The sequence below is a fragment of the Moschus berezovskii genome, chromosome 25, assembly GCF_049115385.1.
Source record: "Moschus berezovskii isolate FMDL1 chromosome 25, NW_MosBer_1.0, whole genome shotgun sequence".
Taxonomy (NCBI): Eukaryota; Metazoa; Chordata; class Mammalia; order Artiodactyla; family Moschidae; genus Moschus; species Moschus berezovskii.
Genome location: NC_142484.1, coordinates 7,741,274 through 7,761,723, shown reverse-complemented (window position 1 = coordinate 7,761,723; position 20,450 = coordinate 7,741,274). Strand labels below are relative to the sequence as shown.

The 20,450-nt window shown below is 54.0% G+C and overlaps 3 protein-coding genes across 5 annotated transcripts; 2 read left to right on the top strand and 1 right to left on the bottom strand.

The window, feature by feature from the left end:
* The first annotated feature begins 1,160 nt into the window (after positions 1–1,160).
* VPS51 (VPS51 subunit of GARP complex) lies at positions 1,161–13,413 on the top strand. Of its 2 annotated transcripts, XM_055415573.2 has the most exons (10): positions 1,161–1,564; positions 2,034–2,163; positions 9,406–9,552; positions 9,626–9,845; positions 9,955–10,672; positions 11,041–11,256; positions 11,457–11,675; positions 12,112–12,233; positions 12,331–12,418; positions 13,029–13,413. In XM_055415573.2, exons 1-10 carry the CDS (start codon positions 1,340–1,342, stop codon positions 13,287–13,289), a joined length of 2,346 nt encoding a protein of 781 aa, XP_055271548.2. In that variant the 5' UTR covers positions 1,161–1,339; the 3' UTR covers positions 13,290–13,413. The 2 variants fall into 2 exon arrangements, with proteins under 2 accessions (XP_055271548.2, XP_055271549.2); XM_055415574.2 differs by lacking the exon at positions 2,034–2,163 and having other exon boundaries at positions 1,426–1,564.
* Positions 13,414–13,553: 140 nt separating this feature from the next.
* TM7SF2 (transmembrane 7 superfamily member 2) lies at positions 13,554–18,031 on the top strand. 2 transcript variants are annotated; one of them, XM_055415575.2, is made up of 10 exons: positions 13,554–13,796; positions 14,180–14,376; positions 14,482–14,536; positions 14,892–15,086; positions 15,166–15,269; positions 16,447–16,566; positions 16,656–16,824; positions 17,016–17,096; positions 17,185–17,307; positions 17,605–18,031. In XM_055415575.2, the coding sequence occupies exons 1-10, from the start codon at positions 13,745–13,747 to the stop codon at positions 17,763–17,765; spliced, it is 1,257 nt and encodes a 418-aa protein (XP_055271550.2). In that variant the 5' UTR covers positions 13,554–13,744; the 3' UTR covers positions 17,766–18,031. The 2 variants fall into 2 exon arrangements, with proteins under 2 accessions (XP_055271550.2, XP_055271552.2); XM_055415577.2 differs by having other exon boundaries at positions 17,496–17,635.
* A 139-nt stretch (positions 18,032–18,170) lies between these two features.
* ZNHIT2 (zinc finger HIT-type containing 2) lies at positions 18,171–19,512 on the bottom strand. Its single transcript, XM_055415578.2, has one exon. The coding sequence runs from the start codon at positions 19,402–19,404 to the stop codon at positions 18,205–18,207; it is 1,200 nt and encodes a 399-aa protein (XP_055271553.2). The 5' UTR covers positions 19,405–19,512; the 3' UTR covers positions 18,171–18,204.
* Positions 19,513–20,450: the final 938 nt, after the last annotated feature.

Genomic DNA, 20,450 nt, shown 5'->3' with positions numbered 1-20,450 from the left:
AGAAGCTAGGTTTGAGGGAGCCCAGAGTCTTCACAACTCACCACAGGTAATTCTGAAGGCTATTCTGATGCGCGTCAGAGGACCAGGCCATGAGAAACACTTCCCTTGAGGCACTATGGTTGTCCTTTAGTCCCTAAGTCGTGTCTATGAGACCCCATGGACTGTAGCCCGCCAGGCTCCATGGGATTTTCCAGGCGAGAATATATGCATTTAATCCTCACATGTTAGATAGATAGATAGTGAAGTCGCTCAGTCGTGTCCGACTCTTTGCGACCCCGTGGACTGTAGCCTACCAGGCTCCTTCGTCCATGGGATTCTCCAGGCAAGAGTACTGGAGTGGATTGCCATTTCCTTCATCCAGGGATTTTCCCAACCCAGGGATCGAACCTGGGTCTCCCGCATTGGAGGCAGATGCTTTAACCTCTGAGCCACAGTCATGTTAGGTAGAATAGGGAAAAGGAGTCCAAAATGGAGGTGGCCCAAAGACAAGGAAGGGAAAAGCCCGCGAAAATAGAACAAAGGAAGGTCCGAGGACCGGAGTGAAGACCTCAGGTAAAACAACTGGGTTGGGGGGAAACATATAAAAAGAGGAACCAAAGCTCGCTCGCGCGCGCGCTCTCTCTCTCTCTCTGGCGCTCTTCTCTTCCACTCTTTGGATCAATGTGCCCTCACGCCTTGGAGATTCATTTTCCTGCTATCTTCTAAATAAAATAGAGCTGTAACAATGAGCGGTAACACTGATTTGGTTAAGAGCTATAACACGGTCTGTTCGAGACCTGAGAGCTATAACACGGTCTGTCCAAGACCCAAGAGTGGTGACACACAGAGGGGGCTTTACTGTCCGTCACTCCAAATCTTTGTTGTAATGAGACAAAAACCGAGGAGCATACACTCGCGTGACAGTCCCCTTGTGAAATGTGTACCCCGATAATAGGAATGAAGGAAAATGAGCTGCTGCCCGCCCCCTCTCCCCCTAACAAGGCAGTGGCAGGATGCCAGGCATACGCTCTCTGGCTCCACTGGCCCGCGCTCCCTCCACTGACTGCCTCTAGGGACATAGGGTGGAAGCCACGACTCGTCCTCCTTCCGGGAAGACAGCGACCCAACCAGTTTCGCAAAAACCTTCCATCTGAGAAGCTACGGGGGAAACCCAGGGCTTTTCCGGAACCTCTGAGCTCGGGGACAAAACATGCGGGGGAACTCTAGTCTCGAAGGACTCGAGGCTGCAGGGGGACGTTTCACCTGAAGGACTGCCTCGTTTCAACAACTTTATGGCTCCCGGAAGTGCCTCCTCCCTGTCCGCTGCCCAGCCTCACGCCTGTGGGCTGCACTTGGAGCCATGGCGGCGGCAGCCGCTGCGCCTGGTCCAGGGTCTGGACCTGGGGACTCCGCGGAAGGACCCGAGGCGGAGGCTCCAGAGCGTCGGCGGAAGGCGCACGGAATGCTGAAGCTTTACTACGGCCTCTCAGAGGGGGAGGCGGCGGGACGCCCCTCGGGGCCGGACCCCTTGGACCCTACAGATCTCAATGGGGCGCACTTCGACCCGGAAGTATACCTGGATAAGGTGTGTATAGGGGGAGGGGGAACAGGCCCCTGATATATTACGCCCCAGATCATGCCTCCGACTTTTTGCGGGGGTGTGGGAGGAAGGATTCATAAAAGCAGGACAGCCCTGGGCGGAGCTGTAGAGGCAGAGCTGGAGGATAAGGAGGCGTGGGCAGACTGGAACTGGCCTGAGGTGGTGTGAAGTCTGAGGTCTCCTGGGCTGATGTTCAGATAAGATCCGAAATAGGGGGCGTGGCCCTGTCGCTGACTGGCATAGGAAGGACCAGGACTTGATAAATCTGAGGATTTGAAATGCTGACAAACCTCAAATAGGGTCTAACCTGTTAACTGTTGAGCTATGCCACTTATAATTTCCATGTCTGAAATTCTTGACAGGGGTGGGATCAGGATTTTCTTGCATCAAAAGCCTACGAGGTGGGGACATGAATGCCCCGTGTCCTGGACACTAACCACCTAATTTCCTCCAGCTGCGTAGAGAGTGCCCACTGGCCCAGCTGATGGACAGTGAGACAGACATGGTGCGGCAGATCCGGGCTCTAGACAGCGACATGCAGACCCTGGTCTATGAGAACTACAACAAGTTCATCTCAGCGACAGGTGATTCCTACTGGGACACAAATCCTCACGTCCCACATCCCCCAGTTCCTCCAGTATTGGGGAAGCCAGCAGAGGGTTTAGACAGAACTGACCCAGATTATGCTCCTGTCCTGACGGGAATCCAGTCTCATCTATCTCTTAGAGCTTTTGTGGTTTGATAACCATTGAGGTAATAACTGTTCTCAGAGGGTTGTTTTGAGGCCCAAAAGGGAGAAAAGGACAAAATGAAATTTTAAAAAGAAACGAATTTATCTGAAGCACTTAGAATCTCTGACACTAAGGACGCCTCAGTAACAGTTTCTTTCATTAGTGGTAACTTTCTTCTGTTTCAAGTCTGAATCAAGAATGGGCTTATTTCTCTTTCTTTTCTTTTCTCTCTTTTCTTTCTTCCTTCCTCTTTCCCCTTGTCCTCTTCCTTTCTCTTTTTGTAAATGAAGCAAAGAGACAGAAAATATATGTCATTAAGGGACAAAGATTATGTAAAGGCTTCCCCATACCCCCTTCTGTTCCCTTTATTCTTTTCAAGACAGTGCTAGACAGTGTTCAGCTTTCATCCACGCTAGCTTCTGTCCTGTGTTGGGGAAATGTACTGCTCAGACTTCTGTAATAATTTTGAACCCACATGTACTTAGTCCGAGAGGCAGATCTCATGGGTCTACCTGCAGTGTATATTATCTTTACTCTGAGTGAGATGAAATGAACAGAAGATGGGGTGACCTGACTTTTGTTTTAAAAGGACCCTTCTGTCCTCTGTTGAAAGTGGACTTTAGGGAGGCAAGGATGGTAGAGACACCCTTTAGAAGGCTGTTTTAACAGTCTAGGCAGGATGCTGGTTGTATGGACTAGGGTGGGTGCAGTGGAAAAGTAGAATGACTCAAGATTCTTAAAAGTTTGTTAGTTGAGGGATCTGGAGTTCAGTGAAGGCTGGAACTTGAGACACAAGTGGAATAAGACGAGATCTAGGGAGGGAGTGTACAGAGAGAAGAGGTCTGAGGACTGAAACTTGGGGCATCTTAATATTTGGAAGTCATGAAGAGAAGGAAAATCTCACAAATCTTCTTTTTCAAAGGAGCAAACATTTGGGAAAGTTTGAGAACAACCAGGACCCTGGGTGTCTTAGAAGATAAATGAAGAAAAGCATTCTAAGAAATTAATAAGCTTGATCAATATGTTAGCTCATGGAGGGCTCATCAGTGGTGCAAGAGAGGGAGAAACTACAGAAGCAAGGTCCTCAGGAAAGAAGGAGGGGGTTGAGCAGTGCACATTGGAGAGGTTCACCTGAACACAAGGTCAGGAGCCCATCTACTGTAGCAGGAGGGAAAGCAGACTGTGGCCAGAGCCAGGCAGATGGATAGGTGTGATAGAGTTTAACTAGAGACCTTCCAGAGCACATGCTTTACCTAAAGCATACTTAGCTAAGCAAGCTGTTATGATTCTTGTTTTGAAAAGATCCCTCTAGCTCCTAGCATTGGAAGGAATAGATTAGAGAGGTGGTTAGAGTGGGGCCATTTCAGTAGTCCAGACCAGAGATTCTGGGAGCTTACTCCAGGATGCAAATGGTGGAGATGGACAGTGATGAGTAAACTAAGAAGTGTTTGGGGCAACGTTGACAGGACATAGTGTTGAGGAGCTTTGAATGAATAGAATGCCCTAGTTCTAACTTGAACACTGGATGGCGGATGTGGGGCCCGAGAAACTGCAAGAAGATCTGGTGTAAGAGTGGAAACATAACGAGCTAGTTTTTCCTTGTTTTCGTTTTTAAGGGGAGTAAGGCATGACAGGAACCTGAAGGAGCCTATGGGGCCACATCAGGAGGGCCCTTTGTAGACAAGATAAGGATTTTGGTCTTGATCATAAGAACTCTAGAGATACTTCATGCAAACAGTAACCAGAAGAGAGTTGGGATAGTAGTACCAATTCCGACAAAATAATATTTAAGACAAAAATTGTTACTAAAGAGAAAGAAGGACATTTTATAACAGTCAGCTCATTAAGATATTAACAAATCTAAACACTTACGGATCTGAAAACAGAATTCCAAGTACATAAAGCAAAATTGGACAGAATTAAAGACAAAAAAAGAAATTCAGCAATAATAGTTAGAAATGTCCATATCCCACTTTCAAAAATGAAGCGAACAGTTAGACAGAAAGACAGCAAGAAAATAGAAGGCTTAAACAGCACTTACTCAGGGAGTTTAAACTGGGCCTCTGTGACAACCTAAAGGGGTGGGATAGGGTGGGAGGTGGAAGGGAGGTTCAAGAGGGAGGGGACATATGTATACTTATGGCTGATGCATGTTGATGTATGGCAGAAAGCAGCACAATACTGCAAAGCAATTTACCTTTCAATTAAAAATAAATAAATTTAAAAAAACAAAAAACCATACTTAAACCAAATAGACCTAACAGGCACATACAAAACCCTCTCCTGCAACAACAGCAGAATACACGTTCTTAAGTGTCCACGGAACATTCTCCAGGATAGACCATATCGTAGGCCATGGAAGTCTCAATAAATTTAAGAGGATTGAAATCAAGTGATTAATGTTCTCTGAACATAGTGGAATTCAATTATAAATCAGTAACAGGAATTTGAGAAATTTGCAAATTTGTCAAAATTAAACAGTATGCTCCTAAGTAACCAATGCATCAAGGAAAAATCACAAAGAAATTGGAAAGTGAGATGAATGAACATGAAAACAACATTCCAAACCCTATGAGATGAAGCAAAAGCAGTGCTCAGAGGGAAATTTATAGCTGGAAATGCTTACATTAAAAAAGAGAGGACTTCCCTGGTGGTCCAGAGGTTAAGAGTTTGCCTGCCCATGCAGGGGACATGGGTTCGACCCCTGGTCCAGCAAGTTTCCACATGCCTTGGGGCAACTAAGCCTGTGCGCCACAACTCCCGAAGCCTGTGAGCTCTAGAGCCCATGCTCTGCAACAAGAGAAGCCTCAATGAGAAACCCACGCACTGCAACTAGAGAGTAGTCCCTGCGCACCGCAATTAAAGAAAGCCTGTACACAGCAATGAAGACCCAACGCAGCCAAAAATAAAGTTTTAAAAGTAAGAGAGATCTTAAATCAATAACCTACTACCTAAGAAAGTTAAGAGGAAAAATGTGCAAACTAAACCCAAAGCAAGTAAAAGTCAGGAAATAATAAAGATTAGAATTAAGAGCATAGAAAAACAATAGAGAAAATCAATGAAACCAAAAGTTGGTTCTTTGAAAAGCTCAACAAAATTGACAAACCTAGCTAGACCAAGAAAAAATGAGAGAATATTCAAATTACTGCAACCAGGAATGAGAAAGGGGATGTGACCCCCACCTGTGCAAGTATAAGACTTGTACATTGAAAACTGAAACAGTGTTGAAAGAAATTAAAGGATACCTACATAAATAAAAAGATGTCCTATATTCATAGACTGGAAAACTTATTTAATATTTAAGGTGGCAACACTTCCAAACTGATCTACAGATTCAGGGCAGTTCCTATCAAAATTCCAAATGCCTTTTTTTGGGTAAATTGACAAGCTGATCCTAAAATTTGTAAGGAAATGCAGGAGATCCAGAATAGCCAAGAAATCTTGAAAAAGAACAAAGTTGGAAGACTCACATTTCTTGGTTTCAGAATTTACTACAAATCTACAAAATCAAGACAGTATAATACTGGTATAGGGTAAGGTTTCAGATTAACTGAATAGAATTTTTTTGGTAATAACTAGTTTATTAGTCATTATAAATAATAGCAACTTTGGCTAATACTAGACAATATTAATTGAGTGTTTAATATAAAACCACAGACTGAGGTGCTTAACATATATTAATTAAATTCTTACACATCTATGAAGTAGTTAACTATATATCCATTTTACAAATGGGGAAACAGGTAGTGAGATGCTAAATAACTCAATCAAAATTTTATAGGTAAAACACAATGTTTAATGCCTTGTTTCAAGCACAAAGCAAATCTAAAAGTAACTTTAAAAAATCAGGGATTTTGTCCTAGTACCTGTAGTAGCTTTTGAAAGAGCTGCTGCTGCTGCTAAGTCACTTTAGTCATGTCCGACTCTGTGCAACCCCATAGACGGCAGCCCACCAGGCTCCCCCGTCCCTGGGATTCTCCAGACAAGAACACTGGAGTGGGTTGCCATTTCCTTCTCCTTTGATAGAGCTGCTGCTGCTGCTGCGTCACTTCAGTCCTATCTGACTCTGTGCGACCCCATAGACTGCAGCCCACCAGGCTCTCCCGTCCCTGGGATTTTCCAGGCAAGAGTACTGGAGTGGCTTGCCATTGTCTTCTCCGTTGAAAGAGCTACATGTCTATAAAAGATAAACATTATTATGCATAACAAATAAGTTCCTAAATAGATCACTTTTATGTTTGAATATTATTTAACAAGTGAAAAATAAAACCATAACCATTAGAAAGTAGACAAATTCAAGAACGTGTAGCACGCCTTTCCTGGTGGCTCGTGGTAAAGAATCCATCCCAGTGCAGGAAACATGGGTTCTGTCCCTGGTCCAGGAGGATCCTACATGCCACTAAGACCATGTGCCACAGCTCCAGAGCTTGGGAACCGCAACTACTGAGCCCTCATGCCACAACTACTGCAAGCCTGCACACCCTCGAGCCCGTGCTCTGCAACAAGAGAAGCCACTGCAACGAGAAGCCCAAGCACCGCAAGAAAGAGTAGCCCCCACTTTCTGCAACTAGAGAAAAGCCCGAGCACAGCAACGAAGACCCATCTTCCTTTGTTTTGATTTCCTTTTTCGATCCAACAGTTGACAAGAATGAGGATTTTCTCTAAATAACGGGATCTTTTTATTTTTTAGTTTTGTTATTAATCTCCAATTTCATTGCATTGTGATCAGAGAATGCTGTTTGTACCATTTCAGTTTCTTCTGTAAATGTATTGAGATTTCCTTTATGACCCAATACATGGTAAGGTTTTGGTGTATTATGGAATCTTGAATATAAATCAAGTAGGTCTTCCATATTGTGTTACTTAGGTCTTCTGTAGCTTCATTTGGCTTTTGCCTTTTTGATCTGTCATGGATTGACGGAAGTGGATTAAAATCTCCTATAACAGATATGTTTCAGTTTCATCCTCATTGCTGTCTGTTACGCATATTGATGATGAGTTCCAGAGTGGAGTTAGGAAAGTCAGTTGGGAAATGCTCGAAGTATTTAGACAAGAAATGATAGGGGCTTGGAAAGAAAATGTTGGAGGTAAACTTTACACAGCTTGCTGATGGACTGAATGTAGGGTAAAGGAGAGATAAAAATCAAAGATGACTCTTAAGAAATGGCGAGGAGCCAGAATGGAAAAGATTAGTGGAGGAACAGGTTTGGGGAGAGTCAAGAATTCTGTTTTGGACCTGTCATGTTTGAGGTGCCCATTTGCCATCTGCATCAAGGTGTTCAGTAAGTTGTTAGCAGGGCTCTGGTCAGGCCCGGAGGCAGAAATGTCTGAGTCATCACAGCCATGGGACTGGAGGAGACCCCGCAGGGGTCCATTCACTCTGCAGATTTGGAAGGAGTTGATGTTTACTTGCATTCTGTCTGTGATGTGTGAATCAGGGTCACCATTTGAGAGCTGGGGGCATGTATTGGAGTTTTGAGGACTGAGGAGAAAATGTTAGTTTGGACAATGGGAACACAGACTCATCTGAAGGATGGCTGACCAATATGCAGTGCTGCTTTGGGACCTAAGTCCTATTCAGTAACATTAAGGGGAGGCCAGTTGGTGTGATTTTGTGGCCCATTTTCAACTGTTCCTTCTTAGGCGGTGGGTTGCTAATTGGGCTTAACCTGTGGTAGGGTCTTGCTGATAAATAATGGGAGTCAGGGTCAAGAGAGGCATGGGGGCTTGCAAATGGGTGACAATGCTGGTGGGGGCCCACTGATTCTAAGAGGAGTGAGCAGGGAAGTGCAGCCATGCGAGGTATTGCAAGTAGTGACCAGAGGTTGGGCCCAATGGGTCTGGAGTTCCTGTAAGAGCCAGAGGAATTTTAGAGTGTGGTCCACAGGATGAGTGGTTGGAATTACAGAAGGCAGTGAGACTTGAAGCTGAGGTTTTGTTTTTTTAATGTTTTTAAATTAAAAAAATATATATTTATTTTTGGCTGCGCTGGGTCTTTGTTGCCATGCAAGTTGCGCTTCGTCGAGTTTGGCCAGCAGGGCCTGCTCTCCATTTCAGGGCACAGACTTCTGGCGGAGGTGGTCTCCCTTGTTGGGGAGCGCCAGCTCTGGGGCACACAGGCGGCCGCACTGGCGGCTCATGCGCTCCGTAGTTGTGGCACTCCAGCTTAGTTGCTCCTCAGGATGTGAGATCTTCCCAGACCAGGGATCGAACCTGTGTCCCCTGCATTGGCAGGCATATTCTTAACCACTGGACCACCAGGGAAGCTTTGAGGTTTTAGAGGAGGCAGTTCTTAGTGAGGGCACGGAGAGGGTGGCATGGATGAGGCAGAGGCAGGAACTGATGGAGTTAAGGCGGTCAGCAAACAGAATCAGGACTGTCCTAAGCGTCATCCTTGTGGATGCTCAAGAAGGTGAAAGTGATCCCGAACTGAGAGGCATGGCAAAGAGGTAGTGGGATGGCAACAAGAAGGGGTGTGGTTTGATGCCATGGTCTTCAAAGGCAGGAGAAGAAGAAGCTGTGTAGGAGCTTTAAGGGGCCAAGCCCTGAGGCACCTGGTGGAAAGGAAGAACAGCCTCTTTAGCTAGGTTTCTGTCAGGACTGAAGAGGAAGGGCCCTTCACAGACAGTCAGCCATGTTCCAGAAGGCCAACGGCTTGGAAGTCCAGGAAAAAGATAAAGGTGCACAAGTATTTACTCTCTGCCCTGTGCCAGGCAGGGTGCTGGGCATAGAGGATGCCCCTGGGACCCAGCTGACAGGTCCCTGTACCCTCCTTTGAATCTGGGCATCTTCTGAGAGCAAAGACTGCGGCTCCAGGGCCATCTTCTCTCTGCATCCAAGCTTGAGGCACATAGGGGCTGCCCAGAAAAATCTTTGGGGCACTGACATGACACCTCACCCTGGCTCCTAGCGACCAAGCACCACTGGCGCCCATTTCAAGCACCAAGTCATCCATGTGACCCTCCAGGAGTGAGCTTAGGCGCGTCTGGGGAGGGGGCGAGTGTGTGAGGGCACCCGGACCGCGTGTCAAGCTGAGAGGCCCGCCGGCACCCCTAGTCATCCGCGTTTCTCTCTCTTGCGCTCCTGTCCTCCCAGACACCATCCGGAAGATGAAGAACGACTTCCGGAAGATGGAGGACGAGATGGACCGGTTGGCTACCAACATGGCGGTGATCACGGACTTCAGCGCGCGCATCAGCGCCACGCTACAGGACCGCCACGAGCGCATCACCAAGCTGGCAGGTGGGCCGCGCCCCAGAGCCGGTGTTAAAGTGGGCCTCCCTTGAGGCTGACACCACCTCCGCCTGTCCCCCAGGGGTCCACGCGCTGCTGCGGAAGCTGCAGTTCCTCTTCGAGCTGCCCTCACGCCTCACTAAGTGCGTGGAGCTGGGCGCCTACGGGCAGGCTGTGCGCTACCAGGGCCGCGCGCGGGCCGTGCTGCAGCAGTACCAGCACCTGCCCTCCTTCCGCGCCATCCAGGACGACTGCCAGGTCATTACGGCTCGCCTGGCCCAGCAGCTACGGCAGCGCTTCAGGTGTGGGTCCTGGGCCACCATGCCACTGCTGCTGGGCTCCCAGGTCTGCTCCTCCCCTGCCCCCCGAATTCTGTCTTCCTGCCCTTCACCTCCGTCTCCCTTCCTGCAGGGAGGGTGGCTCTGGCGCCCCTGAGCAAGCCGAGTGCGTGGAGCTGCTGCTGGCCCTGGGCGAGCCTGCAGAGGAGCTGTGCGAGGAGTTCCTGGCGCACGCCCGAGGGCGGTTGGAAGAGGAGCTGAGAAGCCTGGAGGCTGAGCTGGGGCCCTCTCCTCCAGCTCCCGACGTGTTAGAGTTCACTGACCACGGCGGCAGCGGCTTCGTCGGTGGCCTCTGCCAGGTGGCGGCGGCCTACCAGGAGCTGTTTGCCGCCCAGGGCCCGGCGGGCGCCGAGAAGCTAGCAGCCTTTGCCCGGGAGCTGGGCAGCCGCTACTTCGCGCTGGTGGAGCGGCGGCTGGCGCAGGAGCAGGGGGGCGGAGACAACTCCTTGCTGGTGCGGGCGCTGGACCGCTTCCACCGGCGCCTGCGCGCACCCGGGGCCCTGCTGACCGCTGCTGGGCTGGCGGAGGCCGCCACCGAGATCGTGGAGCGCGTGGCCCGCGAGCGTCTGGGCCACCATCTGCAGGGCCTGCAGGCGGCCTTCCTGGGCAGCCTGACGGATGTGCGGCAGGCGCTGGCCGCCCCTCGAATTGCTGGGAAGGAAGGCCCCAGCCTGGCAGAGCTGCTGGCCAATGTGGCCAGTTCCATCCTGAGCCACATTAAGGCCTCACTGGCTTCTGTGCACCTCTTCACCGCCAAGGAGGTGTCTTTCTCCAACAAGCCCTACTTCCGGGTACGGCCTGTCCCTGGGCATCCTTTTTTTTGTTTTCCTTTTTGGGGCATTCTTTTGTTCATCCTGCATGTGGCTTGACAGCTCCAGGGCCCTCAGTCTTTGCCCCACGCCGACCGGATGTGGTTTCAGGCTGTCTTGAAGACTGCCACAGCCTGGAGGGGTGGGGCAGGCTTTGAGGGCATTGGCAATCTCGGTCCCCAGTGCAGACTTTGCCCCCTTGCAGTCCCTTATCCAAGCAGAGGAGCTGCTCTTGGGTACTGGAAACACGATGAGAGAGGCCAGGGCACTTGGGGTCCCAATAGAACATCACTGGCAGCCTCTGCTGGAAGAGGGGACCTGCTGTGTATCTAGGCCCCTCCTCCTCACAGGGCGAGTTCTGCAGCCAGGGTGTCCGTGAGAGCCTCATCGTGGGCTTCATCCGCTCCATGTGCCAGACGGCTCAGAGCTTCTGCGACAGCGCCGGGGAGAAGGGGGGTGCCACGCCCCCTGCCCTGCTCCTGCTGCTCTCCCGCCTCTGCCTGGACTACGAGACGGCCACTGTCTCCTACATCCTCACCCTCACCGATGAGCAGTTTCTGGTGCAGGTGAACTGCTAGCTCATAGCAGAGTACGGGGTGGTGAAGCTGGGAACACAGGAGACTGGCCAGTGCCCTCATAGATAGGGCTGCCTGTGCCCAACTCAGCCTCCCCCTTGCCCAGCCTGTGCCCAGCTCCTGGTGGGCACTGGCTGCAGAGCCTGCCCCCAGTACCCACTGACTGCCTGTCCTCTGCATCCGTGGCTCAGGACCAGTCTCCAGTGACGCCCGTGAGCACACTGTGTGCAGAGGCCAGGGAGACGGCACGACGACTGCTGACCCACTACGTGAAGGTGCAGGGCCTGGTCATATCACAGATGCTGCGCAAGAGTGTGGAGACACGGGACTGGCTCAGCACGCTGGAGCCTCGGAACGTGCGTGCCGTCATGAAGCGAGTGGTGGAGGACACGACAGCCATCGATGTGCAGGTGCTGCCCCGGGCTGGCCGGCGGCGCTGGGGGAACAGCCCTCTAAGGATCAAGGCAGCTGGGGTCAGGCAGTGCCTGCATCTCTGGCCTCCTTCCGCCTCAGCCATGGTGGCACCATCACCCCCATTTCACCTCAGAGGAGGAAGCTGAGGCCCAGAGTCACCCGGGAAATCAGGGCAGGGTTGACACTGAAGACGGCCTCAGTACCAACTCATGTTCCACCTTTGCTGCACTCCGCTGGTTCTATAAATAATGACCGGGTACCAGGGAGGTACAGCCCCTGCCCGCCCCCAACTACCCCACCCCCCAACTACCCCGTGTTGTTTTCTTTTTATAACGTGATTCTTGTAACATGTGAGCGTAACTTAGGGCGTCCTTGGCGGGCTGGAAGTTCCCCATGCTCTGGCCTCCTTGCAGTTCCTCCTTCTGCCACCAGGTGGGGCTCCTGTATGAGGAGGGTGTTCGGAAGGCCCAGAGCAGCGACTCCAGCAAGAGGACCTTCTCGGTTTACAGCAGCTCCCGGCAGCAGGGCCGCTACGCACCCAGCTATACACCCAGGTCTGACTGGTCAGGGTAGCCCCGGGGGCGGTGGGGGTGGAAGAAGGAAGACTGGGGTGCAGGGGTGGGCTCTGATTTCTTGTCTTGCCCCATCCAGCGCCCCAATGGACACCAACCTCTTGAGCAACATTCAGAAATTGTTCTCTGAGCGTATTGATGTATTCAGCCCTGTGGAGTTCAATAAGGTTCGAATTCCCCAGGGACCCTGCCTTCCCTGGGCCCCTTGGGAAGGTCAGCTGAAGCAGCCCCACACTGGCCCCAGGAAGCCCTGGGACTCAGTCCCCTCGTCTCTGTTTCTGGGAAATGTGTCTAGGAGCAAGTGCTCACCCAGTGCCCCAGCATGACCATCTCATCGCTCTCGGCCTTGCCCTGGGTATGCTCTAAGCCTGCATCTGAGGGGTCACCTAGTCTGCCTCTTTGGCCTTTGTTCTTACGCCCTCCATACTCGTAGTCCTCCCCAGGGACTGCTGTTCACCCCATGATCTCTGCCCCCACCCAGCCCGCGCTCAGGGACCTCATGCTCTCCCTCCAAGGTAGTAAGCCTTTCTCCTCCCTAAGTCCATGCTGACCCTGTCTCTGCCTCAGATCGCTGGGCCCTCCTTGTCTGCTCCCCTCCAGGTGATGAGGCCGACATCCTATTTCCCTCTTACCTGGGTTTTGGGACTTTCTACCCCATCACAGCTACTGGCATTTTACTGGCTCCCTGGCCCCTGCACGGAACGCGGGGTGCCTTCAGGGATCCAGTACCCACGCCCCACCTCTAGTGGCTCTGCATCTCTGTGTCCCTGTCCACAGGTGTCGGTGCTGACCGGCATCATCAAGATCAGCCTGAAGACACTGCTGGAGTGCGTGCGGCTGCGCACCTTTGGGCGCTTCGGGCTGCAGCAGGTGCAGGTGGACTGCCACTTCCTGCAGCTCTACCTGTGGCGCTTCGTGGCTGATGAGGAGCTTGTGCACCTGCTGCTGGACGAAGTGGTGGCTTCAGCTGCCCTGCGCTGCCCGGACCCAGTGCCCATGGAACCCAGTGTCGTTGAGGTCATCTGTGAGCGCGGCTAGACTCCGGCACGGCCATTCACGGGCTTGCCCAGTCGCCCCAATCCGCCCATCCCCTGGTCTCCTGCCCCGGCGGCCCTTCCCCTCAAGCTCTGCCCACTGCCTAATAAAGTCGTGCTGTCTCCTCCTCTCTGTCGCTTGCGGGGAGGCGGGGCGGGACTTAGAGGACTGGGGTGGAGCTGTGAGCCTGCCTGAGACTGCCGAGGCGGCTTTGGAGGTGCTCGCGTCGGTCTCGCCCCCGAGAGCCGATTGGTTGACCCGCTGGGCCCAGGATGGGCCGGGGGCGGGCCCATTTAAAGACCTCGGGACAAAGGCGGTCGCTGTCTGCTGCTCAGACAGGTGCAAGCCCAGCTGGGCTCGGTCCTCCACGGCAGCGAGCCCATCTCCTGGGGGATGGGGTGGGCTGTGTTTCCTTGACAGACGTTTGAGAGGTTCCAACCCCCAGCGCAGCGGAGACCATGGCCCCTCCTCAGGGCTCTCGGGCCCCTCTGGAATTCGGAGGACCCTTGGGTAATGGGGCAGAGAGAGGGGTACTTAAGGCCTGAGACTTAGAGGGAGAACTGGAGGGTTGAGCTGTGAACAGGGATCTGAGGGTGAAAGACTTTGCGGGGTATCGGGGGACAGTGGGATCTAGGGGTTTGCAGGGGAGTGTCTGGAGAAGGGCTGCAGAGCTGGGGATTTGTGCAGTGGAGGACTGGGCCGACTAGGGGAAACAGGAGCGGAGTCCTCGAGGGGAGCAAGATAGACGTCAGAGAACGGGGACCGAGGGCTGAGAACCGGATGTGGAAGAGGGCAGTGGGAATGCCGGGGGAGCCCTGGCTACGAAAGGGTGCCTGTGGGGGTCAGGGAGAGCCGGAGAGCGGACCCCTGAACGCGATCGCCCCCTTCCCCAGGCGCCGCGGCGCTGATGCTGCTGCTCCCGGTCACTATGTTCCACCTGCTACTGGTGGCCCGCTCGGGCCCGGCGCGCCTCCTGGGCCCACCCCCCTACCTGCCGGGACTGGAGGAGCTGTGGAGCCCGTGGGCGCTGTTGCTCTGTCTCACCTGGCTCGGCCTGCAGGCGGCGCTCTACCTCTTGCCGGCGCGCAAGGTGTGGCCTCTGCTCGCGAACGCGCGGGGGAGGCGGCGGAGGGCGGGGGCTCGGCGAGAAGGAAGGCTCCCCTCAAGCCTTATCAGAACCGCTTTGTGCCCGCAGGTGGCTGAGGGGCAGGAATTGAAGGACAAGAGTCGACTGCGCTACCCCATTAACGGTGCTTGGGGGCTAGGTCCTTGCGTGGAGCTGCGGATTTTGGGGGTGGAGCCCCAGGCCCAATGGGAAGGTCATGGAGATGCGCCCGCGACCCCAAACTCATTTTGCGCCTCTTCCACCCAGGACAGATATAGGGGGTTTCATTGGTTTTCTCCACACCCCTCTGTCCTCCATTCCTAGCACTTGCTGCTACTCAGAGAAGTGGCTGGGGTGACCCTGCAAGAGCCAAAGTGTCAGATTACTGGCTAGGTCTGCAACCTCCCTGGGCTTTAAGTTGTCTGTGTGTGTGTTTAGGGGTGGGGGGCGGCGGAGGTGGAGGGTCTTAATCCCAGGACTCACCATGTGCTGCGGTTCAGGCTTCCAGGCCCTGGTGCTGACAGCCCTCTTGGTGGGCCTGGGGGTGTCCGCTGGGCTGCCCCTGAGCGAGCTCCCGGAAATGCTCTTGCCCTTGGCATTTGCGGCCACCCTCACCGCCTTCATCTTCAGCCTCCTTCTGTATCTGAAGGCTCTGGTAGCCCCTGCCTCGGCCCTGGCACCTGGAGGGAACTCAGGTGAGAGAAGCCCCAGTCGGGTAAGGATAGAGGTAGATGGGGGTGCTGGCTTGCACCTTCACCCTCCATTATTCTCCAGGCAATCTCATTTACGACTTTTTCCTGGGACGGGAGCTCAACCCGCGCATCTGTTCCTTTGACTTCAAATATTTCTGTGAACTGCGGCCTGGCCTCATCGGTTGGGTATGCTGGGCATGGCTAAGTGGGCCTCCAACCAGGGGGAGGGGTGGGATGGGTGAGCAGTGCCTGGGCAGGGGAGGGCCAAAATTGTGCTGACATGCCGTTAATCATTCCACAAATGTTTGTTGAGTTCATCATGTGCTCTAAGCACTGCTCCAGGTACTGGGAGACAAAAGAAAAACAGTTACAGGGAAGAAAAAATAAGTTTGTCTTCATAAAGCCTACATTCTAATAGGAATAAAATATGTCACATGTCAGGGGATGCTACAAGGAAAAAGCACGGAGGGAATTAGGAGAGACAATTTTAAATAAAGCCGTCAAGTGCAAAATCTATTTTGAAGAGATGATTCTGTGCTGCTAGAGGTCAGAACGGTGCAGAACTTCAAACTCATCAGTGGATTTAGCAACCTATCCATCGTTGGCAGCCTTGACAACAGGCCAACTGTGTTTTTTGTTTATAATCACCCATACTGGTCTGTGGTCATGATTTCCTGAAGTGTGTCTTAGGCAAGGTCCCCGTCACCCTGGAAACTGCTTCATCCGGAGGCGGGAGGAATGCTGAGTGCCCATCAGGGGCCTGGATCCTGGCCTTCGAGGCTATTTCCTCATGTGTGAAATGGAGTAGAGTAACAGCTTCCTCCCAAGATTATGATGAGGGTTAGAACTAGTAGCCTGACTGACAGCACCAGGCCTGGTGCTACCTGACTGGGGGTGCTCAGTACAGATCGATGCCAGCTAGTCATCACTGTGCACTTACTGTGGCCAGGCACACCGTGCTGAGCACGGCGCACACATCACGTCCACGATTACCTCCGTTTTCTATGTGGAGGTGGGAAAGGAAGGTTTAGAGAGGGTGAGCAGCTTGCCCAGGTGGCAAAGCTGAGATTCAAAACCAGGTCTGATTTAACTCTCAAGCCTGAAGTGTCCAGTTGCTCCCTATGCAGCTCTCCCAAATGGAACACTGCAGGACAAGGCAAGAAAAAACAGGTCAGGAGGTGGACAAATGCAGTCTCTCTGCCCCTGGGGACATGGCTGGAGCCACTCAACACAGGTCTGGAGGGTTAGTGATGGAGAGCTGAGACAAAGGGACAGGCTGGTCGCTGCCTTTTCAGGCACTGTCACCTCTGAAGAAACGGACTGGGGACGGACTGCCCTGTCTCACCCTCCACCTCACCCCCAGGTCCTCATCAACCTGGCCTTGCTGATGCAAGAAGCAGAACTTCGGGGGAGTCCCTCACTGGCCATGTGGCTGGTCAATGGCTTCCAGCTACTGTATGTGGGTGATGCCCTTTGGTACGAGGTGAGGCAGGACGGGGCCGGGGAGGCAGGGGTGGGTGCCTGAGGACTTTGCGGGGACTAAGCCAGTGTGTCTGGGTCCTGTCCCTGCAGGAGGCAGTCCTGACCACCATGGACATCATCCATGACGGGTTTGGCTTCATGCTGGCCTTTGGGGACCTCGCCTGGGTACCCTTCACCTACAGCCTGCAGGCCCAGTTCCTGCTGTATCACCCACAGCCTCTGGGGTGGCCCCTGGCCTCATTCATCTGCCTCATCAACGGTCAGTGGGGAAGGAGCCCCTTCCCCCTTTCATTATTTATTGAGCACCCTCTGGGTAGGTGCTAAGCCTCACATGCTTTTTTAAAGCTAAGGGCTGGGTCCTTGGTCTCCTGGCAGACTGAGTCGAGGCTGTGGGTAGTTGGTCAGGGTCAGATGGAAGGCCCCTGAACGCCTGCTCATGCTTTCCCCCAGCTGTTGGTTACTACATCTTCCGTGGAGCCAATTCTCAGAAAAACACCTTCCGAAAGAATCCTTCTGACCCCAGAGTGGCTGGTGAGCTGGGTTTCCTGGGTGCCATGAGTGAGCTGGGGCAGCTGGATTTCCAAGGGCTCCCCCATCCCGCTCTGTGTCTTTTCTCCAGACCTTGAGACCATCTCTACAGCCACAGGGCGACGGCTGCTGGTGTCTGGGTGGTGGGGTATGGTCCGCCATCCCAACTACCTTGGAGACCTCATCATGGCTCTGGCCTGGTCCTTGCCGTGTGGTGAGTGATTTGAGAGGGGCCACCAGTGTGTGTGCGGGGGGGCCAAGGTAGAGGATGCCCAGTCTGGGTGTGGAATGGAGAACAGGGCTGCACCCCAGTGGAGGGAGTAATCAGGGAGCTGGGGATGCACTCAGGCTGTGGCTGGGGCAGACCTCTGGGACAGCCTAGCATGCCAGCTCTCCCTGCAGACTTTGGCCCTTTCAGCACTGAGCCGATGCCCCCGTGAACCATTGGCGGCAGAACCGTTCCTGAGCTGGGAGGCTGGTTGAGCGGTCGGAAAAACCCCTTTCCCCCCAGGGGTGTCCCACCTGCTGCCCTACTTCTACTTCGTCTACTTCACTGCGCTACTGGTGCACCGTGAGGACCGGGACGAGCGGCAGTGTCTGCAGAAGTACGGCCTGGCCTGGCGCGAATACTGCCAGCGCGTGCCCTACCGAATCGTGCCCTACGTCTACTGAAGCAGCTCCAGACACCCCAGGTTGGGGCACGTGCCTGCCCAGCTGCCAGCACACTTGGCACCAGGAGCCTGGATGCACCCGGGACACAAGGGCCTGTACCCTATCCTGCCCTGAGCTCCCAAACACTGGGATGAACAGCCTGATAGGTGGCTGGAGCAAGGGGGAAATGAAGCCAGTGCTCCAAAATGAAGTGTGTGTGTGTGTGTGGGGAGGTGCTGCTCCTCCTCCTTAGATAAACAGCTGGAATCCTTGGTGCTGCTTCTCTCCCTTTCTGGGGCCAGGCTGTTTAAAGACTGGCTGGGTCAGCCCCAGTCAAGGAGAAGCTGACAGGTAGTTTGTGGGCCCAAGAGTCTGGGGGACGGTGGCACAAGAACCACCACTCAGAAATGGGCACTGGCAACAGGGCAGAGCGGTCACAGTTTTATTAATGGCAAAGGGTTCAGCCGGGGAGCTCCTCAATGAGAGTCCTCCGGGCAGGTGGCAGGGGGCCTCCCCAAAGCTGCTCCAGCTCCCCCGTGAGAGCTGCCACCTCCTCGGCCGCCACAGTGTGAGCTCGGTGGGCCCTGGCACAGTCTAGAGCCAGGGGTTTGAGGGCGTCCTCATTTTCGTTGGTCCAAGACAGAAGGAACTGGCATTTTTTTCGGGCTCGGTAGAGGAGATCTCGTTCTTCGGGGGCCACAGCTTGTTTCCGGGCCCGGCCCAGGGTCTGCGCCAGGTCCCCCAGTGCTGCCAGCGTGTAGCTTTTCTGGTTGGCCGGGCCCTCACCCAGCAGGATGCGCGCGGCCTCGCGCATGGCACCCCGTGTGCCCAGAGGTCCGGGGGGATGCTCGCCTGCTTCCAGCACGTGGGCTGCGGCCTGCAGGGCTTCCTCGGCAGAGGCGAAGATCTGCTGGGCGCCTAGGGCTCCGGAAACGCCGAGCAGTGTGGCACAGAAGTCCGAGAGCAGCGCCTCGTCGCCGCCGTGATACAAGGCCAGAGTGTGTGCGTAGGCAAACAGCACGTTGGGCAGCTGGAAGCGCACGAGCGGCGACGTCCGGCCCCTGTTCAGGCTGGCCAGCGCGGGGATCCGGGTGGGCACGGCGGGAGGGCAGGCCCCGGGGAGGTCTCCAAGACCCGACTCGATGGCCGCGGGCTCATCCCTCACGGGTTCAGGCGGCATCCTCGCGGGGAAGGGCTCCAGTTCCTCGGCATCACCGCTTGGGGAATCACCCAGCTCCTCTAGAAGACGCGGCCCGGCCCCGCGACCCCACCACCATGGCCGCCACGGAGGCAGCAGCCGCCCGGCCTCGCCTCGGCTCAGCAGCCGCTCGAAGGCCACCTTCTCGGCCGGGGCCAGCCGCTCCCAGAGTCCCGAGAGGCCGCCGGGCGCCGGGCCAGGCCTGAGGCCTGCGTCCCCGGGCTCATCCTCGGTCTCACGTTGCTGACGCAGCCGGCGCAGGGCGGTGGCCAGGCGACTGGGCGAGGCGCTACGACCGCGCAGTTCTCCCAGCACCTGGTCACGGTAGAACTCTTCGGCGCAGGTGCCATGCGCCCGGTAGCAGCGCAGGGAGCAGTAGGGCACGTTACAGCGAGGGCAGGTGTAGCGAGCCGGCTGGGCCTCCCCAGCTGGGCAGAAACCACACGGCGCGGCCGGCTCCATGGCAACTGGCGCAGCACACCACCAAGGAACGCACAGGCGCTGCAGATCGGAAGTTTCCGGCGCTTCTCGACTACTTCCGCCTCTTTGCGGGGCCGACGGAGCGCTTTGTCCAAGCCCTTCTCGGCAGTTTCCGGCCTCATTCGGAGGTCAAGCCACGCCCCCCACTTGACCCGAGATACGGCCCAGGAGCCATTGGTGAGGTAGCCCCGCCCTGAGCAGTGGGAGCGTAGGAAAAGGGCGTCTGCCGGGAGCTCGGTCGGTACCAGCCCGCCCCCTAGTGGGTGCTTTAAGCATCATAAAGCGCTTTGGCAAAACCCAATCTTGACTAAGCCTGGCGTGCGTCCATGGGGTCGCAAAGACCTACTCTGGGCCACTAACTGTGCCAAGTCGATGGGAAATGAGGCGTCCCTGCGCTGGAGGGGCAGCCATTCTACAAGGGAAGAATGGAAGGAGAGGGAAAGGAAGACCAAAGAGGGGTACTAAGCCTAGACTGGGTGTGTTGGGGGCATTTCCCCTCTTGAGGAAGCAACATTAAAATTTTTGAGCTCCTCCCTGACTTTCAAAGAAAATACACCGAAGAGCAAAATGAGATAGGTCACCTGTCCTAATGGAGTTGAGTTTGTGGTAGACTAGGGGTGATGACACCAACTGTGCCAAAAGCTGTGAAGCCTTGATTTATGGCACCCCTGAACGCTCTGGTTCTTTAGTGCCTCACCTTACTCGTATCCAGTCCCACAACTAGTCAGTTCTACCTTTAAAATACCTTGTCTTTATCTCAACATGGATCGTCTATTTCCCTACCAAGATCTGGATGGATTTGAGGAGTCAGCTCATTTTTGCAACCCCCCTTCCCAGGTGTTGCTAGTGGTAAAGAATTTACCTGCCAAATGCAGGAGACGCAAGATCTTCAATCTTCAATCCCTGGGTCAGGAAGATCCCCTGGAGGAGGAAATGGCAACCCACTCCAGTATTCTTGCCTGGAAAACTCTTATGGACAGAGGAGTCTGGCAGGCTACAGTCCATGAGGTTGCAAACAGCTGGACATG